A 15634-nucleotide genomic window follows, 5' to 3' on the forward strand; every position below is an offset into this window, starting at 1 on the left:
CAACAAACAGTTAGCTTTGTGTGTACTACTGTGTGGAAGACGTGTATAAAGAGTTTTTTATTTTATTTTTATTTTTTATATATATGAATAACGCCTAAAAAAGACTCATCTTATTAAAGAACAAAAAATATCAAAGTTACAAACACTTCAAAATCAAGTATATCTGCAAAACGATAGACGTATATAATTCCTATACACATAGTACTATCAATAATTAAGACAATGAGATTACCACATCTTATTTCAATTAATAATTCTGAGATTAGCAAGTTTATTGACATATTTATTAGTTTCACGATACAAATGAGAAAATTGAAAATCTATTTTCATAGACAAGGAAATAGTCCTGCTCACCTGCAAAGACTTATAACTCAAAAGACAAATAATGAAGGAGGAATCACTCTCAAGCTACAACTCATGCCAACCATTCTCATAGGCAATAGAAATCACGTTGATCACAACCCATAATTTAACTTCAAAGGCAAACAATTCCCAAAGAAGACACTAAAACAACAGCAAACAAACCTCCTAATATTCTTGAAAATACCTCTAAAAACAATCAGTCAAGGAGCTCTTTTAGCCGAACTATCGGTGTTGACTTTCACCCACTTAGAAGGTGGAGGAATTCAATATAGACGTGTATAAAGATAGAAATGGCAAAAAATAGAGACAGAAACCCAAATAGGACATTGCATTCTCATGTGTACTTGTGCTGACAAATTGGCATAGTTTTTTCGTTAAAAATAAAAACACAAGCAGGATTTTTGATGCCTTCTAAATTATACCTACTAAGTAAACATGATTTTTCCAAAAAAAAAAAAGAAAAAAGAAGGAAGAAGTAGAAGAAGATAGATATGTTTTTTATTTGTAGAGAAGGCAACTGACCAACTGCAACTAGTCAATCGACGCATCTCTCTCTTTTTTTTTTTTTTTTTTTAATAAAAACCAATAATGTTTTTTACAACGAGGCTGCAGAGACCCACATTGGTTGGCCATCCAAAAACAAAAACAAAGCAAAGTTGGTTTGTCTTTCTGTATCCTTCAATCATTTTTCTTTATATATACATAGATGCACTTTGGCACTCCAACTCCAAACTAAAACTGGCAATAATTTGCCACTCTTAGACGAAAGTAGTTATTTCTTTCATGGGATTTTCCCTTTACAGGTAAAGAGAGCTGTACAATGGACAAAGACATACCAGCTAGCCTGAAATTTCTTAATCAGGAAATTCTACTTAATTGGACTACAAAACTGAGGCTGTGAGTCTGTTATATAATTCTACTTTTGTTCTAACATCTTGATCAATCTTTTTCTTTGAACAAGAAGTAACCTTTATAACTTGTTTATTGGTGAAAATGAAAGATTGTATTGTGACTGAATGAGGAATATTCTCAAAGGCCCACTTTAACAGTCCAATCATAAAAGAGAATTATGTGCACTCTACCTAGATTCTCAATATGCCAGCAAATAACTATTATGAAGATTTAACACATTTGTAATGAAGATGTCAATGCAATGACTTGCCACAATCTTTATGAATTCTGTTTGGCTCATGGATACTAATTAGGATGTCACTACCATAACTTACAAATTCACTATGACACAAGAAAGCAAAAAAAAAAAAACACATATAGTATCTAACCTTTTTAATAGATAATAGTTTAATTTTAACAAAATAGTCCCCAACATCATTAAATTAGTACAATTAAATTCATTCCGGCCATCTCTATCAAATTTTTAATAGAAATTAACACGTATCCCCTCATGTGACGTATAATTATGCTGAAAAGACCATATTATCTTGAGTTCTCTGTTTTTTTTTTTTTTTTTAAAACTAATATTGATTTGAGCAAAACAAATAATTATTTTTTTCAAAAAAAAAAAATATCTAGTTGTTCCTCGTACCTTAAACACCGGCATAAAAATAGACCAAAAATTCAAACCAAGGACACAGATTTTTATTTTCAGATTCTAAAAAAAAACTCAGTTTCAGTTCAAAGCTTGGGAGCAAAATAATCTGGTTTGAATCACCGAAATTGCGTTTGATTAACGGATTCACGTGATAATTCAGATCATAATCGTAATTCACTGCAATATTTTTTTTAAAAAAAAATACATAAATTAAAAATAATTTTAAATCATTATTATAAATTTATAAATGAAACGTCCACTAACAAAACACTAACAAAACTCCCCAAAAACATTCTCAAAATGCTCGAGCAAATATCATGAGAAAATGGATAACAAAAATATTCGTACTCAGAAATATTAATGGCATGACAGAGAAGACCAGCGTTGATCGAAAGAAATCGGCAGGGGTTGCTCTGTTTGGAACTTAAGGAAAGGAAGGCGGAAAAATTTTTGTTAACCGCCTAGAGAGAGAAAGTGAGAGAAGAGGGAGAGAGAGGGAGGGGAATCTCATCGGCGCCGGCCTACTGTTACCGGAGAGGACGAAGACGAGAGAGAGAGAGAGAGAGGAGAGAGAGAGAGCGGAGGGAGAGCATCAATAAGGCCCAGAAAAGGTTTTGGATTTGGGATATGACCCAAATGAGGATCTGATTTGATTTCGTTGTGATGGGGTTGTTGGAAAATGAAGGGTACAGAGAGATTCGACTCCGATTGGCGGTGAAGAGCAGAGAAAAGCCTTGTTGGCGGCGACTTTCTAAGGAGTTTTTGGATCGTCGAAGCCATGGCGAGAGAGAGATTCACTCAGAGCGAGAATGATCCTTCTAGAAGATTGCGACCAAGATGATTTCGTTTTTCTCTCTCTTTTTTTTTTTTTTTTTTTTGGGGGTGCTTTTTCTGGTGTTGGGTCTCTCTGATTTCGTTTTTATCTCTCTGTTTGATTGTATTCGTTAGTTTTGTTGAGTTTTCAGTTAACTTAAATTAAAAAAATAAACGAGATTTTAAAAGCTCATCAAAAATAAAAATGAAAGTGAAATTCTCATATGAAGAAGAGTTGCACAAAGAGAGAAGAACAAAGGGGGCAAGAAAAATTAAGAATAGAAAGAAAGAAGAGAAAGAGAAGACTCTAAAAATGACCTGAAAAAAGAAAAAGAAGCAAAAAAAAAAAAAAAAAAACCTTAGAAAACAAATTAGAATAGAATATCAACCCAAATTAAATAAACTCATGATTTTATGAAAATAACTTTTATAATTGCATCACGTGAAGAGTCACATGAATTTTAACGTAAGTAATATAAAAAATATGAATGAAAATGACTTAGGTCCCGTTCATTTCGTTGATTCGAGTTTAGAATTTAAATTTTACTACAGTAAAAAGCTCTCAGAAACAGTCACATCTAACTTTTTTTCTACAGTAAAAAATTCTCACATAACATCACACCTCATCTCGAATTAAAAATTTAAATTAACGAACTGAACGGGGCTCTAATTTAATTACGTTGGGGATTATTTTACTAAAATTAAAAGAATAGAGACTAAATAAGTTTGGCCAATTACCAAAAAAAAAAAAAGAAGAAGATGGGCCAATTTCAAACGTATGTGAATTGTATTTAGATTCTATTTTTTGAGGCAAAACGTGTGAATAGACATTTTTGTGCATCTTCCATGGGAAGCACTTTCCTAAAGAGTAAAGCTGTGTACTGTGGTGGTAAAGCGATTATGTTTGGCCTTGCACAATCAGATTGTTAACAGAGCAATATGCAATGGCCATTGATGATTGACCAATTGTCCTCATATATTCTTCGCTTAAAACTTTGATCATGTCAATTAGAGACTTCTTTTTTTTTTTTTTTTTTTTTGAAAAGGTCAATAACAGACTTTTTAGTTTAGGTATTTCTCAAGCTTTGTTGCTGCAAAAGATTGCGTGAGTTAGGTGGAGATGTTGCTTTAAGGTATTACTAGCTGTGTCTATAGTCACTTGTTGAGTGAGCTATCAAAATAGCCGCGAGGAAAAGATAAAAGGGTAGAAAAGTACAGCAAATTGATAATTGACTGATTTAAATTTTTAATTTAAATTAAGATATAATTTTATGTAAATTTTTTTTACTATAATAAAAAAGTTAGATGCGATTATTTTTTTAAATTTTTTATTATAACAAAATTTGAATCGGTGAAATGAATGAGAACCTTTCCAAACGGCTCTCCAAGTGGAAATTGACTTGAATTGGATCCTTGGATGACCAGAATTTTTGTTTGATAAAACACAAGGAAGCAAAAAAAAAAACACAAATCCACGGATTAATCAATCATAAGAATCTTTTAAAAGTGATTTTACCCAAATAATTAGAGACTAAAAAGAAAATTTAGATGACCATAAATTACAACTTAGACTAAAAGAGAACAATTTAGAAGAACCCTCCTCTTCTAAACGGTTGTTTTTTGAGAGTTAAATAAAATTTGCATTTTCAGAGTAAACTTAGAACTGAAATTTTAAACCAGTGCATCGTTTATTTCATCGATTCGAGTTTAGAATTTAAGTTTTATTACAATAAAAAGTTCTCAGATATAATCACATATAACTTTTTTATTACAGTAAAAACTCTCACATAAAATTATATCTAAACTCAAATTAAAAACTCGAATCAACGAACTAAACGGGTCATAAATCCATTATTCATGAGAGTTTCCTCAGGGAAGAAGTTTAAAATAATAATAATAATAATAATAATAGTAATAATAAAAGAACAGGTCTTCTAACTCTCAATTGATTGGTTAACCCCAGATTCAGACACGAGACAACGTCCTTGGTTTGGCAATCTTTACCCCGACAATACGCATCAAAATGGTGGCAAATCGGAGATGTTTGATTTATAGATTAAAATCATGAGATTTATGTGTATTTTTTATAAAAAAAATATTAAAAAAAATTAAAAATTATGATTTAAATTATAGTATGAATTTTCTTATTAAACGTCTAATAAGTCAATATGTAACAATTGTTTGGAATCGATATTTTGTTTATAAGAAGACAATAAAATAAAGACGTTTTACGTACATTTACGATTTGGCAGATTTCTCACATACGTTAGTCCGTGACAATTTATTCATTCATTCAATACTCTGTCACTTTATAATAGTCGTCTCTCTCGCCATCCTCTATCCCACAAGCCACAAAAGACAATCGATGCATTGTAGGGTCCACCAACATTAACAAATCGTTAGTTAAAGTGATCATCAAGCTCAGACATATTACAGACGTATGTATATTTCTTTTTTATTTTATTTTATGATATTGTTATTTTATCAATATTGGATTAATTGGGCAACCAATCATGTGTTATGGAAAGCAGCATAATTTTTCTTTTCATTTGAGATGCCCACCTCAATACCCAGATGACAGTTGTACCTTGACGAGCCTCTTTGACAGAGAGACCTCTTTCGTGATGATTCGGATGCCAGCTCAGGGGCCCAGAGTTATGATCCGCTACACCCCTGTCCATTGTACTCTCACACTGTCCCCAATAAAAATGCGCGAAATGAAAATTACTCGCCACGTGTCGGAATACGTTTGCCCAGATTTTGATTCTTAAAAGCACTTGATCTCGCCTAATCTCGGTGTTCCCTTCTCTCTCTCTCTCTCTCTCTCTCTCTCTCTCTCTCTCTCTCTCTCTCTCTCTCTCTCTCGTTGTGGTGGAGTTGCTAGCGTGCGCGGGGCAGCGATCGGCGCACGCTTTTGGTTGAAAAAGGCCGAAATCGGAAGGGAGATTGGGGCTCTGCGCAGTACGCCACCGGCGCACGATAGTCGGATAACCGCTCAAGGTTCTTCTTCTTCTTCTTTTATTGTTCTTTTTCTCTGACCTCTGTAAATCTCCAGACTTCAGCTTCTAATTTGTAGGATATTTCCTCGTTCTCTCTCTAAAACCCTTTGTTTCTCTCTCTTATTGCCCGATCTGGTATTTGTTTCTTTTTGTAATGGTGTTTTGTTTGTTATTCTTGTGCATTTGGTTTTGATGTACAGATGTTTGGTTATTTGCAGCGAAAAAATATATATACGATTTGTATTTGGGGAAATTTGTTGAGAAAATCAGACTGAGTAATGGCTGCTCCACCAGCGAGGGCTAGAGCCGATTACGATTATCTTATCAAGCTTCTACTGATCGGCGACAGCGGTAACTGTTCCCGACCATGTCCTTTTTATTACTTTTCTTTTGTCTTTGGTTTCCCTCATTTTCCCGGGAAACAAGCGGAGCGTGATTTGGTTTAAATCGCATTTCTCAACGAATTATAGAACTCATACATGCACGCCTTTGTATAGATGTAATATTAGCTTGAATAGCAGCATTTCGGTTTTGAGATCGCTGAGAGGAATGAGTTTTTGCTGTTTCTTTTTTCGGTTGAGATTTGTCCATTTTAGCATTTTAATAAGAAAATAAGGTACAAACACACACACACACACACACACATAATTGCTTTAGCCTAATACATGACTTAAGCTATCAAAGGATGTTGAACATTTAGCGCAGATCTGCATAACTGGTTGAAATAGCTGTTTGATGTTTTTAGGCTGTTTACTGATTTGGTTTGTTCTTCTGTGCCGGTGCGCCCCTTAGTTTTGATGCATCTATGTTGAAGTTTAACTTCTTGATGATTAAATTCGAGTTGTGTGCTTATTTTAGACTTATCAAATTAGGCCTCGAATATTTGCTTAACAAAATTCTACGCCTTTATTTTATTTTATTTTATTTTATTTTTATTTTAAGAGAAACGGTTTGTATCTGCGATCACCATTCTATTTTAAAACTTAATTCATATCCTCATGAAATCAGCTTTTTGTATGTGTCGATACTTGACTGTGACGGGGTATAATAGCTTGTTCTCTAGTATTATAGACGACTACATGTATTACTTTGTTCGATATTCTTAGACTTGATCTGTTGTTATACTTCTTTGACACTTTCTGGAAGTGAGGTCAGAGGAATTGTGACATTTTGGAATTGTTTATCTATATTTTTGTGTTTTTAGGTACTTATTTTGGGTAGTACACACACATCTTCTAGGACAAGTAATATTTTTCCTGAACAAGTATTTAATTGAGTTTTCTGTCTTTCTTGGGGTTTCCCTTTGACTTTTGTACATGTGATTCAAGTTTGATTATGTGATAGAGTATAATATGACTTATTTGGCACGCATAAATTCATATCTAGTTACGTAACTGTTCAACAAACACAAAATCCTCTAGAGGTGGAGGAACTTTCCATCTAAGATTATGGGAACGAAGGTTAACTTCCTCTCATTCCTACCCTGCTTTCTATGTTGCAAAATTTATTTTGCCTTCAATACAAACTAGTTTAAACACTTAGTGTAGTTTAGGACCAGGTATACCTGTCTTATTAATTATGTGTTTATCTCACTTTAGTGTGGTTTAGGACCGGATATACCCGTCTTGTTAATTATGTGTTTATCTTGCAGGTGTTGGTAAGAGTTGCCTTCTTTTGCGTTTCTCTGATGGTTCCTTCACCACCAGTTTCATCACAACCATTGGGTATACATCTCCAAAGTTTTGAGTTACAAGATCATTCTTTTCCTTCCCGAAAAATTAGGATAGACCCATGACATCATTCTTCCTTATGTAGGATTGATTTTAAGATAAGGACCATTGAGCTTGATAGCAAACGGATTAAGCTCCAAATTTGGGATACAGCTGGTCAAGAACGGTTTCGTACTATTACAACCGGTAAATTTTCTTATCGTTTTGGGTAAATTTTAATTTTGACTTCATAAAAGAAGTATGGATATTCTTTGGATATATAACATACAAGAATGGATTATTGTTGTTGGTCATTGATATCTAAACCACTCATCTGGGAGATATTGAGTCATGACATCTCTTTTATTTCAAACATCCAAAATGAGAGGGAAGGTGTTAGTGTAGAAAGTGGTTGACCATTATAAATGGTGGTAGAAAAGTGACCATCGAATCATGGGATGGGATGCAAAGTTTGTGAGAACTGGATGGTTCAATTGTGGTTACATGTGCAGTGTTAACAAAAATGGCACTAGGAAGGTAGGAACCTAGAACGAGAGAAGTTATTGACCTTAAAAGGGCCACATAAACGGTTATAGACTATTTGCATGGTCACAAAGTCAACCCAAATGGCCAAGTTTCACAAAGATAAACGAAAAGGACAGGTATGCAGAGCCCTTTTTAGCCTAGTTACTATGAGCAGCAGAGCCTATTGATCTAGGTTGATAATTTAATGAGCATGTTAGATGATTGCACTAAAATGAACTTGGTATATGATGTCCTAGGAGACAGGAGTAATGAAACCGTAAATGCTCTAAAGCTCGCAGAAGGAGCATGCAAGGCTTTGTATAAGCCGATTAGGGTGAGAAACCTGTTAGTGCTGAATTTTTTCTAGCAAGTAGCTTATAACTGAGGAAGTGGCTACTTATGTTGCATCCAATTGACAAGTTGACATGGTAGGTGGTTGGATAGCATGTAATCCTTTATTTGAGAGGCATTTTGGGTAACGTATTTCCTGGAGGAAGAATGTGCAGATTGCATCATGGCATATGTATATATCCCTAATTCTAGGACTGAAAGACAACGTTACCTTTTATGTAAAATAGATATAATTATTGGAATTATCCCTTTGGACTTCGCTGGAGCTCTTTGAGTTAATGAGCTATTCTTTTGATCTAATGATTTGCCCCTTCATTTTCTTCACTATTTTATGTTGCTGTATTTTCTAGTATGGTTCGGTTGGAAATTTGTTCTGATTGTTATGTTTTTCCTTCTTTCCAGCTTATTATCGAGGAGCCATGGGGATATTGCTGGTCTATGACGTAACTGACGAATCATCATTCAATAGTAATCGTCATTGCTCTTGTATCTATGTTTTCTTCAATGTCATTTATCCATCTTCTTTATTCTTGGGCTATGGATATCGTTTAGCTGAATGTTTGTTTATCACTCGAATGCTTTCAATTTACTGTTTGTCTGGTTGAGGTGGATGGTTGGACTGATCTCATAAATAAACGTATTTCTTTCTTTCTTCCCATGTTTTTTATTGCACTGACCTTGTTTGTACACATTTCAGATATTAGGAATTGGATTCGCAACATTGAACAGCATGCCTCTGATAATGTCAACAAGATACTGGTAGGGAACAAGGCTGACATGGATGAAAGCAAAAGGGTAGGTTCCTTTTCATGGTGTTTAAACGGTTTCGAATCTTCATTTTAGGAGGCTAAAAAATAAAAATTTGTGTTTTTACTGTTATTTGATCGTATTCCACCTTATTTCTAGGCTGTGCCCACCTCCAAAGGTCAAGCACTTGCGGATGAGTATGGAATCAAGTTTTTCGAAACTGTAAGTAAAACTGTAAAGCTTTCGGGAACTAGTTCAATGAGTCCGTGTTTTATACTGAAATACCTAAATACCTTGTATTGCAGAGTGCAAAGACCAATCTAAATGTTGAACAAGTTTTCTTTTCAATAGCAAGAGATATAAAGCAAAGGCTTGCTGATACTGACTCCAAAGCTGAGGTATTTGTTATTTTCTCTGGTTCTGAGGTATATTACTTAAAATTTTTGACTTGGTTTTCAGCTGTTTAATCTTTCCTTTGATTATTTGTGTCATCACAGCCTACAACGATCAAGATCAATCAACCAGACAAGGGGGCTGGGTCTAGTTTAGCGCTACAAAAATCAGCTTGCTGTGGTTCTTAAAATGACTAATAAATTATTTTAAAAGAGGGGCGTGCGTGCATTAAAAGAATAGTTGTGCTTGGAGAGGAGAAAAAGGACAGAAAACTAACTGCATGACTATATGATGGATGATTGTAATCTACTTGTCATTCTTTTAAAACCCGTTTTAGTGTGTGAGATAGTTTCTTATTATTTGGGAGCTATATTTTGTGGCAAGTAACGTTTTCTTATTGTTGCAATTATTTCTCATTTTTCTCATTGTGTTTGTCTATGATCTCTTAAAATAGTTTGTTAGAATCCGTAGATTACACAAGTTTCGTGATTAAACTTCGTTCATATCCTCAAAAAATTGCTTATTTCCTTTTTTTTTTTATTTGAAAACAAAATTAAATCCCATGAGATTAGAACCTCCCCTCTACATTTCCCTCACTCAGGTATAATAATCAGCCATGCCCAAGTGAAGAACTCCGTTAATTCAAGGTAAACTTGAATAATGAAGAGATTATCTAGAATCAAATGCCTCAATAGAGGTCGAATCATATTTCATCACATCACGATGTAATTTCTGAAACCGGACGATTGGTTGAAGTTGGACCTCTATAGTGCTTATTTATTTAAGGGTAATTTGCACAAATGGTCTCCAAACTTTTTAAAAAGTGATAGTTTAGTTCTTAATTTTTTTGGACAAAACGACTCTCAACCTCTTTAAAAGGTGACAGTTTGGTCATTTTCGTCAAATTTTGTTAAATTTTTAACAAAACATGTCACGACTCACGTGATCCCTTTTTTCAATAAAATGACTTAAATGCCCCCATAATAAAAAAAAAACCCCGCTTCTCTCTCTCTCTCCCGTTATCTCTTTGTCTCCCTCAACCTTTCACCTTCTCTATCTCTCTCTGTGTTTTGAAACCCTCAACATCATTGTTAGTTCTTCTTTCTCAGAAGTCGAGGTCGGAGTCTCTTTTGGCTAGATCTGACCATTGCCAGCAGTTTGTGACGGATTTATCATTTCCAACGGTGGACTCCTCTTCTCTAATTGTTCTTGCGAGCGCCACCGTGGAAGAGAGGACGGTGACGAGCAACTGTTCGTTGCGATGACAGACTTATCTTTTCCAGATCTGTGACCTGAGATCAGGCTGGAAACGACATCGCACTCTAGGCCAAAATCGTGAAGGAACTCGCCAAATTTGGTTTGAGATCGTGAATGAAGCTGGCCAAAATCACGAATGAAGCTCGCCGGAATTGTAGAGGCACTGCCGACGCTGGTCATGGATGGATCTAGTTTGAGAGAGAGAGAGAGAGAGAGAGAGAGAGAGAGAGAGAGAGAGAGATGTCGTCAAAGATAGGGATGTCACCGGGATGACTTCTTTAGAGTTTTTTTTTATAGATTTTTTATTTTGATTTTTGTTAAAAAAGAAATTATTTAGTTTACTAAAATACCCTTTATTATGAGATCATGTATAGTGCACATGAATGGAAATGACCAAACTGTCACATTTTAAAGATGTTGGGGGTTTTTTTGATCAAACTGTCACTGTTTAAAAAGTTTAGGGACTATTTGTGCAAATTACCATTTATTTAATTGTATGTGAAGTTTTTTAAAGACGGTAGGGACGCCAAACATCAAACATGGGACTTGCTAATAATATTTATTGGTATGGAATTCGACGGTTAAAATCTACAGGAAAGCCTCTTTACAAGAAATCATGCTCTCTCTTAAGATTTACATCTTTGTGCAGCAAACATCCACTGCATCCCTAGCCGTAGATACTGCACAATGCTCAACAAGAGAAGACTACAACAGATATTAACAATTCTGATTTACTAGAAAGTGAAAACACTCCTACAAGTTCATTTATTCTTTTCCATATATTCGCTGAAGTTCGCGAGTTGCTGCTTGAAATGATTCTGACAGAACAAAAGAAGTAAAACAAGAAAAAAAACAAAAAGTGGAATGAGTACAACTCTTACTACTGATTGGCAAAAATAAAGGAACAACTTAAAACAAACATATGGAACACATGGATGAAAGAAGGCAACGGTTCAAAAACTGATTTTCATTACCTTTCCAAATGCGAAAAGATTTTTGATTGATTGGTGCACCAAAGACTGTTTGGATTGCATTAAACAATAAGCTCTCCGGGGTGCTTCTTAATTCTTGCACTGTCTGATAGATTGTCTTTCCATTCTCAAAGTATATATGGTTGTTGGGATGTTTCGTCTTGCAACCGGCATGACGCTCAAATTCATAAGCATTTAGAACCTTGAATATAAATCTTGTGATCAGTTATTACGTTTCAAGATAATACATTATGAGAACAGAAAACCAATGGCTACTTACTTTTGAATAATTACATGTTTGACACCCACAAAGATAGCCAGAACCTTTTATAATTCCACGAAGCTCCTATGTAGGTATATAACCAGAAGTCATTAAACAGGAATTCTAGATGGAGAAATGGAAAAGAGCAGTTTGAGTTTACCTGCCGTGCCAAGGAAACATACTTCACAGGAACCCCATCAAGCATACCAGTTGATATCAAGCTCCTCACGTTTGAGGGGAAGCTATTTGGAGCCTCTTTCCTTGATGGTTTACATTCTGATTTATTCTTAGTAACCGAATCAGTTTTGGGATTAACTACACGATGAGTATGCAAAACAGTAGTTGCATTCGATCCATCAAATGCTTTCTCACAAGCTGTTTCTGGTGTCACTAAACTCTGGTGATAAAATTGATCACAGTTACTAACGGGTCTACCCACAGGGATAATATCTTGTTCGTCAGGAAACCCACCAAAAGAAATTATATTGGTATCTCCTTTACTAAAAGTGTCACCTATTGAAATTGTATTTTCATCCCCTCCGCCAAAATTTGGAACAGACGGCCTGGTATGGGCATCATCAGTGTTATATGTGTGACCCATCGGCATCATACTGTCATGCTCCTTATTATACGTCTGGCCCACTGACACAAAACTAGTTTCATTCTCCCTGTTAAAGGCCTGATCAGTGGTCAAGTCACTGTTGTTAGAGCCATGTTCCCGTGGAACATTGATGCCATTGTCACAGTCCTTAACCTGATTGACCTTGACTTTTCTAATTCCTGCATAACTAACACATGGTTCCGCATCTACAATGCCATGAGACATAGACAAACCAACAGGCACACCTTCTACAAATTGGTTGTCGGTGTCCTTTCTTCTTCCACTTAGATCATCTCTTCCGAGAGAAGATATGTTTCTTTCAGCAAAGCTGGCGGACAACGCAGATTCAGTCCCCAAAAACCGATCCATGAATTGGTTTGGGACAGTCTGAAGGCTGGAAGAGTTCTCCCAACGAGGGCCGCCTGAATATGACATTCCTGAACTCAACTTGGTGCTTACAGACGGCAGCACTTGCTTCTTGTTGGAGAACATCTCTGATTCAGAAGTATCCACAAACCATTGATGAGACCTCTTCGGTCCTATTCTTGCAGTGTTGCTCAAAGTTGCATCTCCATTATCTACATGCGTGGGGCTCTTTTCCATCCAAAATCCCTTCTTCTGGAAAGTTTGGTGCTAACAATCATTTAGAATCGTCTATAACAACGCACAGATACAGAGGGAATATAAATAAACATCACAGGGAAGAGACTTGCGTTAACAACTAAAAATCTGTTGTATCTCATAAAGTTGGTGATAGTTTTAGGTAACATGGTTTAATGTTCTTTTCTGGCCTAAGTTCTCATAGTAAATCCTATCAGTACACTATTAAAATTAACAAGTGCATGTTTCCCAGATCATTGGCTCATTAATTATGATTCCTGCACCACCCTACAAACCACTCATTCTAAGTTCAAAAGTGAGCGAATGCAAAAACTCGGCCTTGGCAAATACCAACCGATTAATAACAATAAGAAAACTACACGTGATCATGTTAAACTCCAGCAGGTTGGACCGACTACTCGCAAACTATAATGAAATAGCACCCTAAAAAGGATGAAAGGAATAGACATGTCACGCTATCTCATTATTTAATGTTACATGAAAAATTAATCATCTCAGTACAAAGCCCATCAAATGGAAACAGCTAAAACTTGGTCGTGGCCTTAGTTGAAATCATTTTCTTGGTGATACATATGTATTTTTGATGCAATCACAATATTGTTATAGGGAGAGAGAGTAGCACATACAGATAACTCTGGAATTTTCTCAATAATCATTCTTAGAGTAAACGGTATCTAGATATAATCTTCCAACTGAGTCACAAATTTCTCTTTTCCTCGACGTGGCAAAATCAAATTATAAGTGTTTTTCACATTTCATACTAGTCATGAGCCATATCTCATATCATAATTTTCACAACAATTGAAGAATGTCACACATACCATTTTCCACCTTGACTTGTTCTGCTTTTTGATCCTCAAAATTCGAAGATTCTTCCTTTATGTACGAACAAAGGGAAAACAAGAATAAATTAGTAAAAATCATCAAAATTTTCTCTACAAAATCAAACAATTTTAAGAAAAATGTAAGTTTTTCCCAATCGCTTACTAATGCGAAATTCAGTAGAAGCTCCCTAGAAAAGTATTACCAAAGAGGGGAAATTGAGGTTTCTTTACCTTCGAAAGTGAACGGAAACCTAACTACGACACCGAACGCCGGTCACTCAACGGAGAAATTCCGGCGAATCGAAGCCGACGGCGAACGGAAATTGAAATTTGAGAGAGAGAGAGATAGAGATGTCGGATGTATGGTGGCCGAGGAGCACTCGATATTTCCTCCGCGATGAAGAGAGGAAAATTGTGTGAATTCCTACGAGAAAATGTCGCAGTTGCGCTCATCTAGGTCGTACAAGTGTGCGACAGAGGGAGAACACTTACCGTGGATTATGATGACTTCCTCAACAAAGTGCGTTTTCGTCTGTTTAGATTTAGGGTAAGAGAATCACAAACGGGTGGTGGTTAATTGGGAATCAAAAGCCAACACGTGGCAAACGTTTTGTGGATTAAAAAATGGAACGCGAAAACACCAGAAAAAATTAGTATAAAAAATAGTAGTCCTCATCAGTAGTACTCCTAATCCTGATCAAAGTTAGTCATCCAGTAATAATGTTACTTTGAATCCTAATCGAAGTTAGTAAAAAAACCTATAAATAGACTGATTCAGATGTGAGCTTTGTTTGGTGAGATTTCCTTTAGTTCAAAGTAGTAGGCTACGCATGGAAAATATCATGAATTTGGAGTGTACGTCAGAGAACGACCCAGGACGTGGGAGAAATTACGTCGAAGAAGTATCGACTCTGTTTCAAGAAATAGATCAAGTTGAAGAGTGGTACCAGAACTTCTTGCACAAAAAACGACAAGAAGAAGGAGAACAATCAGAGTCGTCGATTCAAAAACGCGATATAAAAGTAGAACCACCGACGACGGAGATTATTGATTATTCCAGACTTATGTCCTTCTTGGATTACGACAACTCGTTCTTCTCTCCGTGGAACTTCAACCCTTGTCTTGATGATGCCAAGAGGGAAAGAAAAAGAAAGAGAGAGATTTGAAAAGAATCACCAGCGACAATACACGACCGTGATTGGGATGCAAAGCAGATTTCATGACCATGACCAACCCGGTCCCTCTAGGGTTCATCATGACCATAACTGAACCTAATACTCAGAACTTGTGGTATAAAAAAAAAAAAAAAAATCAAGAGAGAAACATAATTTTTCTATTAGTTTTTACGTTTAATTTTAGACATTTAAAAGAAAAGGTATTATACATATAAAAGAAGCATTAGAAGTGCGTATCATTTTTTTTTTTTTTTTTTTGTGTGGAGAAAAGCTAGTCTATCTTACTCTTTCATTTAAGTTAATATAAAGTAAGTAGCATGAGTTCACATATGTTGTCACATTAATTTGTCCTCTTAAATGTCCCTGCAAAAGCTATTTGTCATTAGATGTTGCCTAAGTTCTCTTGGAAGGTAATAATTAATATTTTTGGGAACTATTAATCAACAAACATGGGAAGTAAAGAGCTAGTATTTG

The 15634-nt window shown here is 35.4% G+C and overlaps 2 protein-coding genes across 4 annotated transcripts; one reads left to right on the top strand and one right to left on the bottom strand.

Annotated features, from left to right (window-relative positions):
• Positions 1-5572: 5572 nt before the first annotated feature.
• Positions 5573-9846, top strand: LOC21394120 (ras-related protein RABE1a). Its single transcript, XM_024176412.1, has 9 exons — positions 5573-5725; positions 5943-6075; positions 7376-7448; positions 7540-7640; positions 8712-8777; positions 9007-9104; positions 9216-9278; positions 9362-9454; positions 9554-9846. Exons 2-9 carry the CDS (start codon positions 6003-6005, stop codon positions 9635-9637), a joined length of 651 nt encoding a protein of 216 aa, XP_024032180.1. The 5' UTR covers positions 5573-5725; positions 5943-6002; the 3' UTR covers positions 9638-9846.
• Positions 9847-11232: 1386 nt separating this feature from the next.
• Positions 11233-14537, bottom strand: LOC21394122. Of its 3 annotated transcripts, none has more exons than XM_010114606.2 (6): positions 14217-14537; positions 13983-14037; positions 12100-13158; positions 11958-12023; positions 11681-11879; positions 11233-11524 (listed from the first exon to the last, which is right to left on the bottom strand). In XM_010114606.2, exons 2-6 carry the CDS (start codon positions 13983-13985, stop codon positions 11472-11474), a joined length of 1380 nt encoding a protein of 459 aa, XP_010112908.2. In that variant the 5' UTR covers positions 13986-14037; positions 14217-14537; the 3' UTR covers positions 11233-11471. The 3 variants fall into 3 exon arrangements, with proteins under 3 accessions (XP_010112908.2, XP_024032170.1, XP_024032171.1); XM_024176402.1 differs by having other exon boundaries at positions 12100-13173; XM_024176403.1 differs by having other exon boundaries at positions 12100-13194.
• Between the last annotated feature and the right edge of the window lie 1097 nt (positions 14538-15634).

This window comes from Morus notabilis, unplaced genomic scaffold (assembly GCF_000414095.1).
Source record: "Morus notabilis unplaced genomic scaffold, ASM41409v2 Scaffold80, whole genome shotgun sequence".
Taxonomy (NCBI): domain Eukaryota; kingdom Viridiplantae; phylum Streptophyta; class Magnoliopsida; order Rosales; family Moraceae; genus Morus; species Morus notabilis.